The sequence below is a fragment of the Camelus ferus genome, chromosome 19 (assembly GCF_009834535.1).
Source record: "Camelus ferus isolate YT-003-E chromosome 19, BCGSAC_Cfer_1.0, whole genome shotgun sequence".
NCBI classification, from domain to species: Eukaryota; Metazoa; Chordata; class Mammalia; order Artiodactyla; family Camelidae; genus Camelus; species Camelus ferus.
In genome coordinates this window covers 40,450,988-40,470,237 of record NC_045714.1, presented here as the reverse complement: position 1 = coordinate 40,470,237, position 19,250 = coordinate 40,450,988, and the positions used below count along the sequence as shown (strand labels likewise).

Sequence of the window (19,250 nt, the reverse complement as noted above, 5' to 3'; positions counted from 1 at the left end):
TCACAAAAAGTGTAATTTGCTTCCTAATGATACACATAAGACTACCTAATGCATTTTAATCTGTATTTTCTTGAATTACTAGTGAGAATGGATACTTTTCTCTTTTGAAAATCATTTATTCATAGCCTTTGCCCATTTATTTACCAGGTCTTATTCTTTTCCTTTGCACTGTTTGATTTATTTATATAATAATAACAAAAACCCTCTAACTATTACACTTGTTGCAAATAATTGTTCCCAGTTTATTATCTGTAATCAAATATGTTCATCTTTTCTTTGGGCTGTCCATAATAGTTTCTAAAACTAGACTCTAGAGTTATCTTCAAACATCGAGCAATATACACAGAATTCACCTAAGAATGCATCCACCAGACAGCTGATTCCACGCATGGCACGAAAAAATATTTGAGGCAGATGTTTAAGGCAGGGATACTGATTCAACTCTTGCGGCATTCCGCTCACATTTAAGAACTGTTCCTGAAATTTGGGAGTAGAGCTTATAATGGCTGGGTTACTCAAATCCACAGGATTACTATCAAAAAAGAGAGCAAGAATTAATTATACATTTAGAAATTTCTTTAGCAAGAAAATGCATGCAATCTAATTTAAGAACAGGGCTGTCTGTGCCTAATTCTTTGATTCAGAGATTAATCTATATTTAATAGGCTAGGGACTCAAACATCAACACCACTTTACAGAAGACCTGCAGTGTGCTTACATGAACTTACTCTGCCTATTCAGAGAATGAGAATCAAAATAAGACTGGAAATTTTAAATTTTTTAAAAGTATGCACTGATATTTTGTAAGATGTTTGGAATTAAGAATTGGAGTGGTAAAACTAAATAAATCAACAGGAACCCTAAGGAGAAAATTTTACTTTAATATTAACATTTCCAATTTTTTAAAAATTATGTATAAAATCGAGATTAGTGTTTGTGTTCATGTGTATGTACTAAAGCCATACATTTTAATGTACTTAAAACAATGTATTTGGACATGAGTCGTATTTTATGTACAAATAATTTTAAATATTTCCATTAAAAAATAGATTTAGATTTCCACTCAAAATAGCCTGCTTAACTGCCCATTAGACAGTCTTTCCAACTCAAAGTAATAGTGTTAGTAACTCTATAGTCAGCACCTAGAAAGACATTCCACTAGCTACAAGATGAAAAGAACCTGGCTGAGAAATATAAATCAGTGGTTTATAGATTCTCTGGCCTTTGAAATCTCTTTCTCCATCCACTCAGACTCTTAATTTCAAGTAACTGCAAATGGGGACAGGGGAGAGTGTATGCATGTATGGAAAATGGGCTTCTACTATTAGTACATTGTATCCACAGAACTGAAGGCCGCTATGCAGGGTAGAGAAGATAAGAAGTCTCTGGTAGCAGTGCCAACTAAAGGCGCCGTGTTGGGAAGTAGGAAAAATAAGCAGTATGTTTGGAATGCACTACAACTCAGGTTCAGCAGAGCTCTGCCAAATTCATGTCTATTCGATACTGAAAACTGGGGAGAGAATATACCAGCTTCTACCAGCTTCTCCAGATGTAAACCTGATGTGATTTTATTGACATTCAAATATTCAGAGAACAGATTCAAGAAAATAATGAAAACGTAAAATGAGAATGGGTAGCAAAGGACATGGATCAGACCACAGAAACTGCACTCCTGCAGCTCCCAATGCCCTGTGTATCTGACACATTTGGGGAACCTGTTATGGATCCAGATTCCACCTAGATTTACTGAAATAGAATCTCCTGGTAGCACCGGAAGGGCAGCTGGCCATGCACAAACAAGCACAAGTATTTGAGAACCAGAGTATTCCAGTTAAGAGGAACAATTTTTTTCCCTGGAAAAAGATGAAGTAGTACCATACTAGACAAAATTTTGGTGCCTGTCTTCCCTATCATATTCAGCCCCCTTCCCAGGAAATTTGCCCATGATCATAGCAGCTCCTTCTGAGCAACCTTCTTGAATCTGCCTTCCACCTAGCCTCAGCTCATTTAACAAATGGGGTAAAACTGTCTAAAAGGAGGCAATACAGATGTTTGCTAGAGAACTTTAACTGATGTAGCCTAACAAAATAAACTTAATCCAATTTATCCCTTTTGACCATCTGAGCAAAGGACAAGCCCCAGTGACTGAAAGAGCTAGAGGTGGAGGGTTACACAACATCACAGCTATTTACACCACTAGATGGTCATCATGGGGCTGCATGGACCCCAATGGCAGGAAGAAAAAGGGTCTCAGGGGAAGGCTGCCAGAGGAAGAGAGCAGTGTGAATGCACAAGAAGAGCAAAAAAAAGCCAAGGGAGACAGATGACAGAGCAGCCTGTCCCAAGGCTGCCTTGATCCCTCCCCATTATGAGTATTGGATGTTCACTGCTTCGTGGAGTCCAGTGAGACTCATTATCCTCTTTTTCACCTGCATTTGTTTAAATAGGTTCCTATTCTGTATGTATATACATACATACATACACACATATATAAAACCCTGACTAAAATAATAAGATCTTTCAGCTCAAGAAGAAAGATAGAGCCTGAAGTGATCAATTAACAGTGAAAACACAGGCAAAGATTATCCAAGAACTATCTCTAAAAAAGATTCCACAACTAGAGTTTTACTGGTGATTTATTTCAAATTCTTAAGGAATATGTAACTTTCATGCAACAGAGCACAGAAAAAGAAAGGATGGTTCCTTTTTTTTCAAGTTAACAAAATATAAATTAGTCAAAAAACAGAAATAGAGACAATCTGGGAAAACATTAAAAGAATAGCATTCCATAACCAAGAAGAACTTTTCTCTAAAGAATGAAGGCCAATTCAATATTGGGAAATAAATTAATATAATAACAACAGGTGGAAAAGAAAAAATATTTAGTTGCTTAAGTGGATCCCAAAATATGATTTGAAAATAATTCACTACTGTTTCTGATTTCATTTCTATTTTTAAAAAAATTGAAAATGTTAACTGCTTAGGAAACCAGGAACATTAAAAAGAATCTATCTAGTATCAACAATCCAATATCCCCCTCAAAATTTCATGTAGTAGAGGCATTTCAATGAAAATCAGAACAAAAGAATGTCAAAACAGCATCATTTTAACTCAGCAGTATTCTAGAAGTTCTGACTAATGCAGTAACTTACAGAAGTAATAACAATAACAATAATGGCAACTTTTCTCTAAAGCACCTACCACCCACAAGATATATCATTTTACTGTATTTTTTCCTTCAATTCTTATAACAAGATGGATACTGTTATTATCTCCATTTTACAGATTAAAAAGAGACTGAGGCTTAGGGATACTAAACTGCTTGCTCAGGTCGACAAAAAAAAAGTAGAACATGAACTCAAACACAGGTCTTACTGCAACCAAAGCACTTTTAATTTATTACCACAGACTCAAGACTCAAGTATGAATTACTAGAAAGGAGACATTTCTTTTTTCTTAAATGTAAGTACTGGGGATTGAACCCATGACCTCATGCATGCTAAGTGTGCATTCTACAGCTATTCCCTGCCCACCCCCCCCACCTTTTTTAAGAAAGGAGACTTAAGGAGACATTTCTCATTTGCATATGTTTCCATTGTATCTAGACATCAATGAAAGAATCAATGAAATACTCAGAACATTTTAAAATCCCAAATATACAAAAAAAAAAGTAGAACATTTTCTTTATAGTAGCAATAACCACTCATAAAGTTTAACAGTAGAAAAAGTTACCCTTTCACAACATCAGCAATAAATACACAGGAATAATCGTAAAAGAACTATGCAGATATTGGTGAAGAAAACTACAAAACACTTCTGCAAGATATTTAAAATTCTCAAAAAGAAAAATACCTACTCTTAGAAAGGCAGATTCACTATATTAAGATATCAGCTTCCCCTAAACATAAATACAGGCTTAATACAATTCTCATCTTTGGCAGAGTCTAGTTAGCTGTTTACTCTCTTTTCCTCCCATGTTCTCTTGCAATTAAGTGCGGCATATGTCTCAGTTCTGGCTAATGGAGTATGGGTAGCCGTGATTTACATCACTTCAGGAGCTGGTCCATAAAAACCTCCCACACAATTTTTCTTGCTCTCTCTCTTTTCCATCTTCCATCCAGACACAGAGGCTCCTGCTTACAAAGACAAAGCACTAATAAAGCCACACACTGAACGTGGCAGAGTCTCTGCCAGCCTGGGACCACAAACAACTACATGAGCAGGGTGACTCATTATCCAAGATTTATGAAACATATTGTACTAAGCCACTAAGATTTTCAGGCTCATCTGCTAAAGCAGGACATGTTCCTTACCCTAATTAATACACACTGCAAACCCTAAAAGGTTTTGTGAGGTTCTTCTGTTTACCTGTCTTTTGTAACATGTCAAATGGATTCTAAAATTCATCCAAACTGTTAAACAGGCAATGAGAGATTAAAAAAAAAGTTCTAAGAAATGGAAAAAGAGAGAAAGACATTAGGCCTATGAAATATCAGTAACTATTATAAGGTTGAAATAATTAGAAGTGTGAATCTCCTATAAGAATGAATGAAGAGATTAATGAAATAATATGCGACCCAAAGACAAAACTCATATATAAAAAGGAACTTAATGTCACAAAGGAAACAAAGTCAAAAGAAATCATAAATCAGTATCTATCTGATCAAAGAACACAGAAGGACTTTCTAATCTGAAAGGAAACAGAAAATGATCAGAGAAAAAGATAGATTTTAAAAAATAAACTAAAATCACTGAAAGATGAAAAACACAAACTACAAACTGAAAAAAAAAATGACAGAAAATGGTTAATATTCCTAATTTATAAAGGTCATACAGAGTAATTCAGAATCACTAACAAACAAATAGAAAAATGAGGCTGGTCAAACCAGAAAGAGAGTATGCAAGGAAAAAGTTTACAGATCAAGACAGTACACAACAGAATAAAAGTTCCACAGAGCACAAGGACAGGGCTAGTAGAGAGACAGGAAGAGACTGAATCGATAGAAATACTATAAAGGAAGAAACAGCAGGAAGTATTACTTTTAGTAATTTGCCCCTACGTGAAATTTTATGATGTACACTCAGTGAAATTTTAAACAAGGCTACTAGAGAAGAGGCCCTGAGAGCCAGACTGACCAGTCAGTGCTGGTCACAGAGAGGAACAAGGCAGTTGCTGGTCTCCACAGAATGTGACAAAGTCCTGGGAGAGATATCATCATCCAGGCTGCAGAAACAGGGAAGAGAATAAATGCCGCATCTACTGCAGGGAACAAGCCCCCGGAGAGTATGGACCAAGAGCAGTTGAGGATAGCCTAACCCTGCGGGGACAAGGAGGGCAGGGGCACATGATGTAGATGCGTAACTTGTCCAGTCTGCCTCCACCTGATGACTGTGCTTAGCAGCCACATTGTGAACTCCAGCAAGGAGCTACAGCATGGTTCCTGCCCTAGACACTTACTGGTAAAGGGCACATAAAATACTAAAAGAACAGTACCTTAGCATATGTAAAAAGCGAAACCATGTCTGTGCAACACACTCATTATCCATTTCAGGAGGGATCAGACTGGCGTCTTCATCGGGAACTTTAAATGGAGGAAATGAAGGACCATATGTAAAGCGTAGCAATCTAGAAAATAAAAAAATCACACCACTAAATTCATTTCATAACAAAATGAAAGATACACACAAGCATTAAAATATAATAAGAGAAATGTGTTAAGAGAAAATAAATGAAACTTGTATTATACCTCACTAAAGTGAATAAAATAAATGAAAACCCTTGTTTATGAAATAGACAAACCAGAAGAGGATTTCCAGTTCTGTAAAAGATTTTTTAAATTATTATTTAAAACATTTATTTATTTAAGTAATTAACATTATTTATAATTTAGTTCATATATTTCTAAGTTAAATAACTGATAAGTTTGTTATTTATAAAATTATTTCTTTATGAATTTATAAATTTATTTTATATTAAATTATAATTATAAAATTATAAGTGCTTTTATAAATTCAATATTATATCTCATTATAAATTTTATAACATAACATATATAACTTAATACTATATTGTATATGATGTAACACATAATACTGTATATGATATTTTAATTATATATAAGTTTATAACAGTATAGTCATAAAAATGGCAAATTATATATATTTATAAAATTATAAATTTAAAATTTTAATTTATAATGGCAAATAATAAATCATATAATCATAATATGCAATTATGTTCACATAATTAGTCATATAATATAAATAATAAATTATTTAAATTATTTTTAAAAGATTCACTGGACTGCAAACTCCTTCAACACAACTAAGCTATAATGTATTCATAACTGCTATATAATTTTACATGAAGTTTAGAATTTATGGTGTGCCTTGAAAGTAATTCAATTTGACAATTCAATTAACTCAAAATAATGTTCCAAATGTATTAAAACTATTCAAAGCCCTCTGACTCAATTATTAATCTATAATTATCTAATCTATATAATCATATCAATATTTTTGGGGGGAGAGGCAATTAGGTTTACTTATTTTTTTTTTTAGAGGAGGTACTCGGTATTGAACCCACGACCTTGTGCATGCTAAACATGTACTCTACCAGTTGAGCTATACCCTCCCCCCTCGTATCAACAATATTTTTAAAGTAAAACCCTGGGAACAACTTAACTATCAAAAGAACACAGAAATTAAATGAATTATAATTCCATTTATATAATGAGAAACTATAAAGCCATTAAAAATATGATCTTGAGATTTATTTTAGAAAAAAACATATGTAATTACTGGTACAAGAATCAGACATCAAATGAAAAAGCAGACAATACTATATAGAATAATCTCAAATTGATTTTTTTAAAAAGGGAACTAAATGGAAAAAAATACATTCAAATGTTAACAATGGTTATTTGTAAGTGATGGATATTTTCCCCATATCTTTCAAATTTTCTATTATAAGCATGTATTGTTTTTACCATCAAGATAAAAGTATTATTTAAAAATAGATTCATAATATTGACATTCACCAAGTGTATCAGAATCAAAAGAATATTCCAAATGTTCATCTTAGTTCAAATGATGATATAGATATAAACATCTTATTGACTCTCCAAAAGACCAGTCTACCTTCTGATACAGAATACTACCTACAAATTATCTGTTCCTACTTCCACAAGTAACCCCCAATCAAATCTGAATCAGATCAAGTCTCTAGATCTGACAACCAGTTGACAGGAAATATAGGAGATAGGGGAACATGTTAATTAACACAATTAGCACAAAATCAGAAAAATCCAGAATGTGAAACTCTCTAAGGGACAAACAATCCAGTTCAATAAAAAAAAATTTCTTTTAACTGCAAAGAAATAAAAATGAGAGAGCAAGAATATATAGTTTAAAATAGGCTGAAGAAATATACGTCAACTAAATACAATGTCCACATCTTGTTTGCATTCTGATTCAGTAGAATCAACTATTTAAAAAAAAGAGAGAAACACATTCAGGGACATTTCAACACTCAGTAGCTAACTGATATTAAAAAATCATTCGCCATTTGCAGCAACATGGATGTCCCTGGAGAATGTCATTCTAAGTGAAGTAAGTCAGAAAGAGAAAGAAAATTACCATATGAGATCACTCATATGTGGAATCTTAAAAAAATAAAAATTAAAAAAAAAAAAACACAAAACAGAAACAGATTCATAGACATAGAATACAAACTTGTGGTTGCCAGAGGGGAGGGGAGTGGGAAGGGACAGACTGGGAGTTTGAAATTTTGTAGATACTGATAGGCATATGTAGAATAGATAAACAAGATTATACTGTGTAGCACAGGGAAATATACACAAGATCTTGTGGTAGCTCACAGAGAAAAAGAATGTAACAGTGAATATGTGTATGTTCATGTATAACTGAAGAACTGTGCTCTACACTGGAAATTGACACAACATTATAAACTGACTATAATTCAATAAAAAAAAAACTTAACATTTTGTTTAGGTATGTTAATGGTATTGTGGTTATGCTTAAAAAAGAATCCTCATCTTTTAGAGTTATATTTTAGAAGATGTAAAGTTAAAATGAAAAAAATAAGTCTGAAAAATTAAAGCCTAACAGTTTACTCAGAGAATGGTGATAGTATTACATAAAAACAGTTTTAAAAAAGTAAATTATTATTATTATAAAAAACTGCCTACTTTGGTACAAAGGAGCATGTGACAGTATAGTCCCATTTCTGTAAAATTATGTATCAACATATATAATGAGATTTCTGGTAAACTTAACTTTTTTTGTTGTACCTTTTCTTTGTTTTTAAAAAATAATGATCATGAACATTTAAATAAGTAGAATAAGAGTGGGATTTGGGGGGTGGGAGTAGTACGGCTCAGAATTTATCTGCCTCTCCAAGATACATGCTTAATCTGAAAAGTTTTAGATTAGACATTAACCAAACTGATCCACCTATTTTTAAAAAGTGGCTCAATTCTATATCTAAAGTACAGTAATAAGAGACACAAGACAGAGGCTTTTTACGATGTACTCTATGAATCCCAGAAAGACACAAAACTAGGGGGAAGCTGCCTAAGACCAGACAGATGAAAGAAGGCAAGTCAATGATGACAACTTACCTTGAAGTGAGCGCACAGATGACCTTGCTCCACTGTTCCACCACTGCCGGGTGGTGCCTCCAGTTAGCCACCATCTCCTTGGCTGTTTTCCAGTAAGGAGGTGTTGGGAAGCACCGAGTACAAGCTAGTAACCAAACCTCAAAGAGAACACCAATCAGCTTCTCTGCTAGATTCTCAGCAATGCCACCTTACCAACAAAAAGAAAACATTTTTGGCACACTTATAAAGCACAATCTTTAGTTCACTGATTTCGGAGAACTGGTCAAAAAATTAAAATAACTGTAATGCTAAGTTTTGACTTTCAAATAACCATTTAATAGTAAAAAGGAAAAATTATTCTTAGGAGTTCCTATGAAGGAAATCATGAATGCATCAACCCATTATCACTTTTAAAGTTTTCAGGTCGCCCTGCTCAGTTCTTATTGAAGACGTTAATCTCCAGCAGAGGGACAGGAGCACAGAGGGGTGAAGGGAAAGGATGAGGGTTTATGATGAGTGACTATTATGAGTCAGTTTCTGTGTCACACAGCTCATACACAGAACCTCACATTAACTCTGCAGTATAGGTATTTACAATATCTATTACCGATTATTAATTATATCCATTTTGAAGATGAGAAAACAGGTTCAGGAAATTTAAATAACTTACCCAAGTTTACACAGCCATTAAGTAAAGGGATCAGAACAAATACTCAAGACATTCTACCTCCAAACTTGCTATAAAATGCTTTAGGTGTTTGAAAGCCACCCTTCAAGGGAGAGGAAGACAAAGAAGGGAGCCAAAGGACTGGTGCTGGGCAGGACAGAGTCTCAACCATGAAAACAGAGATGCTCCCCGGTTCTGAGCCCTGGAACTAGGAAGAACAGCAGTGGTCTGTGCTCTGCATAGCTCCACAGGGCAAATTTGGGACTAGAAGGAAAAGCTATAAAGATTCCTATTTCAAATGAGCAAAAAAGAAGTTTTAACAATAACAAGCCCCAGAAGGGGATAATGCTATACTTGCTAATATACCTAGCAATAACACTCACAATATTTATACTATTTATAATTAACTCCACTACAACCCTTCTCTCCAAATGATTATGCTACCTTTGCACGGTCAGGATGGACTGACTGCCTTATGGTGCTGAAACCACCAGCATTGGGAGTGTATAGCAGAGAGACAGCATTTGTGTCTAGCCAGCCATCATCAATACCAGACAGGGTATTCCTATTGTGGGGTCCCTTTCAATACTAATCTGTGAATTTTTTTTTTTTTAGGGTATCTTCTTGGACACTGCATTTGTGTGAGAGTGTTAGTAAAGAGACTACACAGAAGAAAAAGAAACAAGGAAACTTGGAACTAGAATATCAGCTCATTGCCTTTGTACACTGTGCTATAACATGCAATGCAGGACATCTAAAATACACTCTAAAGTCTTATAAAATTGGAGGCTGTTTGTGGAGAGCAAGGGTATAGCTCAGTGGTAGAGTGCATGCCTAGCATACACAAGGTCCTGGTTTCAATCCCCAGTACCTTCATTAAAAAAAATAAACCTAATTACCTCCACAACTCCCCAAAAAAGTTGGAGGCTTTTTAATGGCTAGGTAATGAATGACATACTGTCGTAGTTCCAAATAGAACACTTTTAAGATTTTGTAGGTTTCATTTGCTAAACCAAGTATCTTCTGTGCTATCAAGTTTTCAGTCTACTTGGGTAGCTACTTTGTAATCAGGTACATTACATATAGGCTCTAATTTAATCAATTAGTTGTTTCTTATATTGGTTCTATCTTAATATACTGAACAAGCTACTGTTTCTATCATTAAACAGTGTTAATTCACTGAATCCCTCCCTACATTAGCAAAATCATCACTGAAGGTAAAATAACTTCACATTGTGCCTTTGAGGGTTTTCCATTCTAAGAACTGCCAATCTTGGTTTGTCAACTGTCGTGCCAAAATTTAAATCCTCACTGAGTTTACTACTCATTGAGTCTACAAGCAAACTATTTGGAAAAAAAATAACAAACCTTGAACAGTTGGTGGCGCTAGAAGTATGTCATTAATCTGCAGAAGAAACAACAGTAAGACTTCCCAGGTTTCTCTGGCCATGATGGATGACTCACGGGCCAGTTTCTGAATGGCTCTCAGGACCTGTAAGCATAGTCGGATCTGACTAGGGCCCTGTTCCTGCCTGAAGAAAACAGACAGATATCACTGACAAGCCTTGAGGAGAGAAAGCAACCGTTAAGGACAGATGACTTTTGGATGCAGCAAGCAATGGTCCAATGACACTCCCTAACAGCATTAGCAGACAGGACTAGGCACACCCTCTTCAGTTCAAAGCTACTTCCTCATCATAGTTTGGTACTCTGGGATCTCAACCTACCACTCCTACAAGAGTTTGAAAAGCTCCTGGGGAGAGGGGGGGATACTGGAATGTAAACTTTACCTCTGGATTTTCTAACTCTGAAATGTGCCTGGCACATACACTAGATACTTAGTAGGTTCCTGCTGAAAGAATGAGTAAATACCCACAGTCACTTCTGCTCACACTGAAGCAGAATGACCTTTGTATTCGTAAAAAAAAATTTTAAACACACATTCACAAGAATTCTGCATGTGATTTCATAGTGTTCACAGACCCTTTGAAGCTAACGTCTGCTGGAGAACCACCTACAGAATGGAATATCCTAATAGGTGCCCCCAAACTGATGAGGTATAGAGGCAACTGTCTCAGAAATGAGTAACTGCTACCGCTTTTCTACTAAAAAAGGTAACTTAACCCAAGATATGGGGCTCCAAAAGTACCCAAGATACTCCCAAAGAACAGTTTCATAACTCTCTCTAGTCCACAGGACCATTTTTTCCCAAAGGAATAAGAGAGATCAACATATCAGGGTTAGGGTTGAAGACAGAAATCCAAGCTCCAGCCCTATCCCCACTATCCAAAGTGGACCACCTGAGAATTTCAAAAATCATAGGAAACCCAGTGCGTTAGCAAATGGCAAATGCCTCCACAGCTCCCATGTGAAACCCAAGACTATTACTGAACTAAATCTTGAGGCCAAGTTCCTATATATTATGACTCATGTCATAAAGAATTGATAACACATGTCTAAGTCAGAGTAGGGAACCTCAGAGACTCCTCAAGAAATCCAGAAAATCGAGTACTTAGAACTCCATTCCAACCTTTGGATAAGGATTCTCAGATTCTGGGCCATGATCCAAAAAAGCAGACACTTACTCTGGAGTTCGGAGAAAAAAAAAAAAAAAGACAACACTAAGTTTTCCCTAAAGAAGTCAGACCTAAAGCAAAATGAGACATTCACCTAGGAAAAGCCAAGAACCCCAAGAGCAGGGAGATGTCCCATATTCAATTGGAGGTTAATCCAATCCATGTGAAGCCATGAGGTTCAAGCTTTTGTCTGCTGCTCTGGCTACTAAAGAAGAGTGAGAAATATATACTAGCTCCAAACCTCAATTACCCATATAAAAGGAAACCCAGAATAAGAAACAAAAACATCACTAGTGGTCCTGGGGGCTGACACTCTTCCAAGCTAGCAATAACACTGCAAGCCTCTCAAATGGTGACCTAGACCTACCTATCACTTCCAGTTTCTACCTGCCCAGTGGCAGAAAAGGGAACACCTGTTCCTTAGGTACCATTGCCTCACTCAGAAGCCCTAAATTTAGGAGCAGTGTCCAAGTTTCTCCAGCTAACAGAAACAAGATAATCTTTACTGAAGAATAAACAAAAAGATCTAAACACCAGAGATGTTCCTTTCCCCTCTAATATTTTCCAAAGCAACTTATGATATTCAGGAAAACTCTGTGCTAGAGCAAAAGCTGGTGAACTATGTATGGCCAATAGGTCAAACCTAGCCTGCCATCTGTTTTTATAAATAAAGTTTTATTAGAACACAGTCATACTTATTTATTTATATATTGTCTACAGCTGCTTTCTCTACAGCAGCAGAGTTGAGGAGTTGTGACAGACTGTATGGCCCACAAAGCCTAAAATATTTACTATATGGCTCCTTACAAAAAACATTTGTCAACCACTGCTTTAGAAGAACACCACATTTCTAAAGTATAGTATATTTGAGCAATGAAAACCCTAATCAGTTTTAAAAGATAGGTCACTCCTCACTCAGTTATGCCAAAAAAAAAAAAAAAAACTGATAGGCAAAAGGAAAAAGGTTACATCTACTATGACTTAAAGCAAAGTGGTAGAGGCTGCTTCCTCTATTTTGAGTGTTAGTTTTTATAAAAAACAATTAAGTAAAAGATGACAATTTTGTGAACTATCTGAATAAAAAAAAAAATGGAAACTTCCAATAATAGAAGATGAGATCATAACTCCGAATATTTAGCACTGAAAATATTCACCTCCCTAAGATACTACTGGCTAGGAGAACTCTAACATTCAGTTCAGCACCCTCTCAGAGGTATGCACACATACACTTTTGAGAAAACAAGCGAATTACCAAATAGTAAAATGAACAATTTATAAGGTAGCGTTGTTTCTCAAAAGAGAAAAGCTAATACTCAAATGCCATTGATTTTTTTTATCAATACAAATTCACTGAGCACTGAGACGTAAGAGTACAAAGAGGAAAAAGACACAGTGACAATACTACCCACCATCCATGAGACTGTCCCATGCAGCAAGAAAAAGCCTAGTAAATTAGTCTCCTAAATGGGATGACAAGAAAGTATTAAAACTACTGTATCATTTTAAAAGAACCTGCTTAGCCACAGACAATATACTAATTACTGCCCACCATTTCCTACTACTATTTCAATTTGAAATTAATAAATACAAGCAACCAGCATTTAATTCACCCTAATGTAATAACAGTACTGCACCAGGTACTATGGAAGCCCAAACTACATACAACCCAGTTCCTGCCCTCAGGTTGGTTAGATGGGGAAATGAGACATATATATTTTAAAAGGATAAGCAGTAAAACTGGACAGATACAGAGTGGCACAGGAAACACTCTACAGGTTCAGGGAAGGTATGAGTGCTATGGGCCTGGTGGTCAGGTAAGGCAGAATTTAAGATGAAACACCGAGAGTAAGATGTGGACAGCTGGGAGAGGAGGGTGAGGATGGCAAAAGGGTAGGTAACAATGTGGAAGATGTTTAAGGAGTCTCGGGAGAATGTCTTATTTAGGAGTCTGACCAAAGAGCAGGGCTCATGAAGAACCAGCGGCAGCTAAACTGGTTAAGGGCCAGATTACAGCCAGCCCTCCATACCAGGTAAGGCATGTACAGGCACACTTAGTTGTACTGCACTTCATTTTACTGCACTTCACAGATTCTGTTTTTTTCTTTAAACAAATTGAAGACTTGTGACAACCCTGCATCAACTGAGCAAGTCTTTCAGTGCATTCTTCCAACTGCGTTTGCTTACATCATATCTTTATGTCACATTTTGGTTATTCTTGCAATATTTTCATTATCATTATTTCTGTTATGGTGATCTATGATCTTTGATGTTACTACCATAATTGTTTTGAGGTGCCATGAACCACGCCCATATAAGATGACAAACTTAACTGATAAATGTGTGTGTTCTGCTCCACCAACCAGCCATTTTCCTGCTTTCTCCCTCTCCTCAGGCCTCCCCATTCCCTGAGACATAACAATATTGAAATTAGGCCTCTTAATAACCCTACAATGGCCTCTAAGTGTTTAAATGAAAGGAAGAGTCATATGCCCCACACTTTAAATCAAAAGCTAGAAATGATTAAGCTTAGTAAGGAAGGCATGCTGAAAGCCAAGACAGGCTGGAAGCTAGGCCGTTTGCTTGCAGTTAGCCCAGTTGTGAATGCAAAGGAAAAGCTCCTGAAGGAAATTAAAAGTGCTACTCCAATGAACACATAAATGATAAGAAAGAGAAGCAGCCTATTGCTGATATGAAGAAAGTTTTAGCGGTTTGGATGAAGATCAAACCAGTCACAACATTCCTTTAAGTCAAAGCCTAATAAATAGCAAGGTCCTAACTCACTTCAATTCTATGAAGACTGAGAGGGGTGAGGAAGCTGCAGAAGGAAAGTCTGAAGCCAGCAGAGGTTGGTTCATGAGGTTTAAGAAGAAAAGCCACTTCCATAACATGAAAGTGCAAGGTGAAGCAGCAAGTGGTGATACAGAAGCTACGGCAAGTTACCAGAAGATCTAGCCAAGATAATTAATGAAGGTGGCCACAATCAATAAGATTTTTCAATGCAGATGAAAACAGCCTTCTATTGGAAAAGGATGCCATCTAGGACTTTCATAGCTAGAAAGAAGTCAATGCCTGGCTTCAAAGCTTCAAAGGATAGGCTGACTCTCTTATTAGGGGCTAATGCATCTGGTGACTTCAAGTTGAAGCCAATGCTCATTTACCATTTTGAAAATCCTAGGGCCCCTAAGAATTATGCTGAATCTACTCTGCCTGTGTGCTATAAATGAAACAATAAAGCCTAGATGACAGCACATCTGTTTACAATATGGTTTACTGACTATTTTAAGCCCACTGTTGAGATACACTGCTCAGGGAAAAAGATGCCTTTGAAAATACTCCTACTTATTGACAATGCACCTGGTCACTCAAGAGCTCTGATGGATGTGGACAAAGAATGTCACCTGCCATTTCAGTAAATAAAGTGTGTTGCAGCCATAAAGCCATCAGCCACTGCAGCCACCCCCAATGGTGCGCCCTGAGGGGAATTCAGGACAGAGTAAAACAGGATACTAGCCCTAGATAGTTAAGATGCATATCAAAGGAATCACTTCAATGAGCCCAAACTCTTGCATCTTCCCATACATAGAAAGGTACTCAAATCATTAACTTGAGATGTCTGGTTTTTTGATTAGCAGTAATCTTTTGATGTTTGACAACACGGTTTTTGTTTTTGGGTTTTTTTCCCCAGCAAAACTCCTTTATATCCTCCCTCCTCCCTCACCTCTTTGGAACAGTTCCTCAGAGCTGTCTCACAGGCTATATTAAGGCCACAGTCCTCAGAAAGTCCACCAAATAAGACATAATTCTCAACTATTTTAGGTTGTGCATTTTATTCAGTCAACGTTGAGATGTACGAGATTAATGTTTTCAAGCCTGCTAACACAACATCCATTCCGCTGCCCACAAATCAAGGAGTAATTTCAACTTTCAGGTTTTATTATTTAGGAAATACATTTCATAAGACTATAGCTACCAAACATAGTAACTCCTCTGATGGATCTGGACAAAGGAAACTGAAAACCCTCTGGAAAGGACTCACCATTCCAAATGCCATTAAGAACATTTATGATTTATAGGAAGAGGTAAAAAAAAAATCAACACTAATAAGAGTTTGGAAGAAGTTGATTCTAATCCCCATGGATGACTTTGAGGGGCTCAAGACTGAACTGGAGTAAATAACTGCAGAAGTGGCAGAACTAACAAGAGAACTAAAATTAGAAGTGGGGCCTAACGATGGGACTGAACTGCTGCAATCTCATGATAAAAATTTAATGGATGAGGAGGTCCTTCTTACGATGAGCAAAGAAAGTGGTTTCTCAAGATGGTATCTACTCCTAGTGAAGATGCTGTGAAGATTGTTGAAATGACAACAAAGGATTTAGATTACATAAACTTACTTAATAAAACAGCAGCAAGCTTTGAGAGGATTGACTTCAATTTTGAAGGAAGTTCTACTGTGGATAAAATGCTATCAAACAGCACTGCATGCGACAGAGAAATCATCTGCGAACTGGAGAGTCAGTCTATGAGGCAAATTTTACTGCTGTCTTATTTTAAGAAATTGCCACAGCCACCCCAACCTTCAGCAACCACCACCCTGATCAGCCAGCAGCCATCAACATCAAGGCAAGACCTTCCACCAGCAAAAAGGTAACAACTCACTAAAGGCTCAGATGATGGTTAGCTTTCTGTAATTAATATTTTTAAATTAAGATATGTACATTGTTTTTTGACATGTTATTGCACACTTATAGATTACAGTATAGTGTAAACATAACTTTTATATGCGTGAGAAACCAAAAGATTTTGACTTGCTTTATTTCAATATTTGTTTCACTGCGATGGTCTGGAACCAAACCCATAATATGCTGAGGTATGCCTGTACATTTGATCCTACAGACCAGAGTTCTTAATGGAGATTTCTCTTTTTTAACTCAGATTTTCCAAGTAATCTTCCTTCTAAATTTAAAAAGCTAAAATTTACAGAGCTGGTTTTGGATGATTCAAAGTCCCTCATCATCTGAAAGACCAGAACTATTTCAAAAGGAGGCAAGCCCTCTTGCCCCTTTCACAGACATAAAAAATAGCTGAAAGAAGATTTTTCTCACTGGAAATCTCTACAAATGGGTAAGGAACTAATGCTTTCTTCTCCATTATTTTCTATATTTCCAAAAATCTTTACAATGACATGTAATTCTTTTAGAATGGGGAAAAAAATTTAAGCACAAGTAAGGCGATCTTACATTACAATATTTAAGGTCTCTGCCTCAGAAGATAGGGGAAAAGTCCATAACAAACCGTCAAGAGTTATCTTTCGGTCTACTACAAACTTGCCCATAATAATTTCAAATCTGCTTACTTCAATGTCTTCATTCTCTCATAAGGAAGATTCGTTTTAAGGTAGAGTGCTTAGCTGCCTTTAGCTTAAGTGGAGAGGAGAATTATGTTAGGTATTTTTGAGTGGAAGGGAAAGGGGTCACAGTATTTTAATGTCTAATAGCTATCAGATCTTAGAAGCAAAGCCAAAAGCCTTTAAAATGAACACACACTTGTTAAAAGAGTCCTAGTAAACATTATGTAAGTCCATCTCTAATATTCACATTAACACACCTTTTAATTGAATGAGTAATGAAAGTTAGTGTTCAAAGGACTAACAATGAAATCAGTTTCTATTAAAAAAGTTAACACTAATGAATATTTTATTACAATCCTGATAACAAGCCAGATAGACTGGTATAGCTTACCTTGGTACAAAAAGATTTTGCAGGTGTTTTAGTATACTTTGAACATATAGATTAGGCTCTTTAATAACTGGCAATGGAATAGAATCTTTCGGCAACACTAAAGCCATAATCCAGTCGGTATATACATCAACGCAATATTTTACAGTCTCTCCATCCAATGGAAGGGTCAGTCCATAGCAAATTACTTCCATGGTCCATTTTACCTAAATAAAAGAAAATATACATACAGAATTATTACACACCCCTATTTGTATATCAGTAGACTGACTGAAAATGTTAACCTCTTTATTGCCAAAAACCTCTTGACTGACAGTATACTCATCTCAACATAAATATGTCAGATTAATTCTAGAGAATGCACTTTCCATGTATAAGACATATACAAATTCAGACATAACCTAAGCAAAAAATTTAAGAAAATAAATTACTTATTTCTAAATGTCAAACCTGTTGGTTTTCACCCCTTAGTCATTATTGTTTCCTCTGTAAAATAAAAAGTACAGGTCATCTTGATTTTCCATAGAGATTGGAAGCACAGAAATAGAAAATTTTAGGTATTTTTCTCCACTTAATTTTTATGCAGGTATGTGTGTCACTTAGGAAATCATTTATGTAAATTTAATCATATTCCATTTCCAGATTATGCAACTTTAACAGACAACAAGAGGGAAGATGAACTGCCCAATTCTTACTTGTGACTATTTTCACTGGCAAAGAATATATTTTAAGTGGAAGAGCAAGAACAAACATAGGTCAGAAGGGACTGAAGCTGGGTAAGATCTTAAAAAGGCACTTAGCTGCACTAAATGAGTTCCAGCCTCCTGACTTGTCTGAAGTGCATCCTAGGGGCTGACAGAAGGTGCTTCAGAGAGATTCCTGAACCACTGCCTGCAGTCATGAATCAATAAGGCATGATGAGAAAGGGGAAATGGCCTAATTTGCAAAAGAGGATAAAACTATAGTCCAGATACTATAGACTGGAAAGTTTAAGTGAATTCCAGACAAAACTCTGGGACAAATCACTAAACAGATGATCAGTGAGCACTAATAAAAGGGAAGCAAGATCACAGTGGGAACCAGCCTGCTCAAAAAGAACAAGTCATGCCAGACAAGCTTCATTCCTTTATTAATAGGGTTACTACAAAGGCATCTGCCAATTGTATAAACCTGGTACTGACTTAAAATCAGTTCACAAGGCACTTTCATAAATATTATCTAACTATCAAAATAACCCTGTGTGAGAGGGTAAAGCAGCCTCACTTTATAGATAAGAAAACTAAAGTCTAGCAGAGCAATTTGACCCAAGGCACTGGTTTGGAAATGGTGGAGCTGAAAACTTGATCCCTGGTCTTACTAAAAATCTAAAGCTATTCTCACCATGCCATCAACAGCCTTCTCTCACAAAGGGGATCTGGGCTTTAGCAAGAAATCTGGTCACATGAAGGATATCCTTATGGACAAGATGGAGACATATGGCCCAGAAGAAGGTACAATGGCTGGATTTAAAACTGGTCAAAATAACACACAGAGTAATAGCAGTGGATTAATGTACCAAGATCCTTTTGGAAGAAAATGCCCAATGGCATGCCAAAGACTCTGCCAAGATTTTAACTTAGAGAAAAGCAGCTTAAATGCTGACAATTTG

At 36.1% G+C, this 19,250-nt stretch overlaps 1 protein-coding gene across 4 annotated transcripts in view; it reads right to left on the bottom strand.

Annotated features, from left to right (window-relative positions):
- RALGAPB (Ral GTPase activating protein non-catalytic subunit beta) overlaps positions 1–19,250 on the bottom strand; it is an 84,570-nt gene that overhangs the window by 50,452 nt on the left and 14,868 nt on the right. For all 4 annotated transcript variants that reach the window (XM_032462292.1, XM_032462293.1, XM_006188628.3 and 1 more), the window contains exons 3-7: positions 17,606–17,808; positions 10,657–10,820; positions 8,643–8,829; positions 5,495–5,626; positions 354–532 (exon numbers count right to left, since the gene is read on the bottom strand). In XM_032462292.1, the coding sequence (XP_032318183.1) occupies positions 354–532; positions 5,495–5,626; positions 8,643–8,829; positions 10,657–10,820; positions 17,606–17,808 (865 nt within the window). The remainder of the gene's footprint in view (positions 1–353; positions 533–5,494; positions 5,627–8,642; positions 8,830–10,656; positions 10,821–17,605; positions 17,809–19,250) is intronic.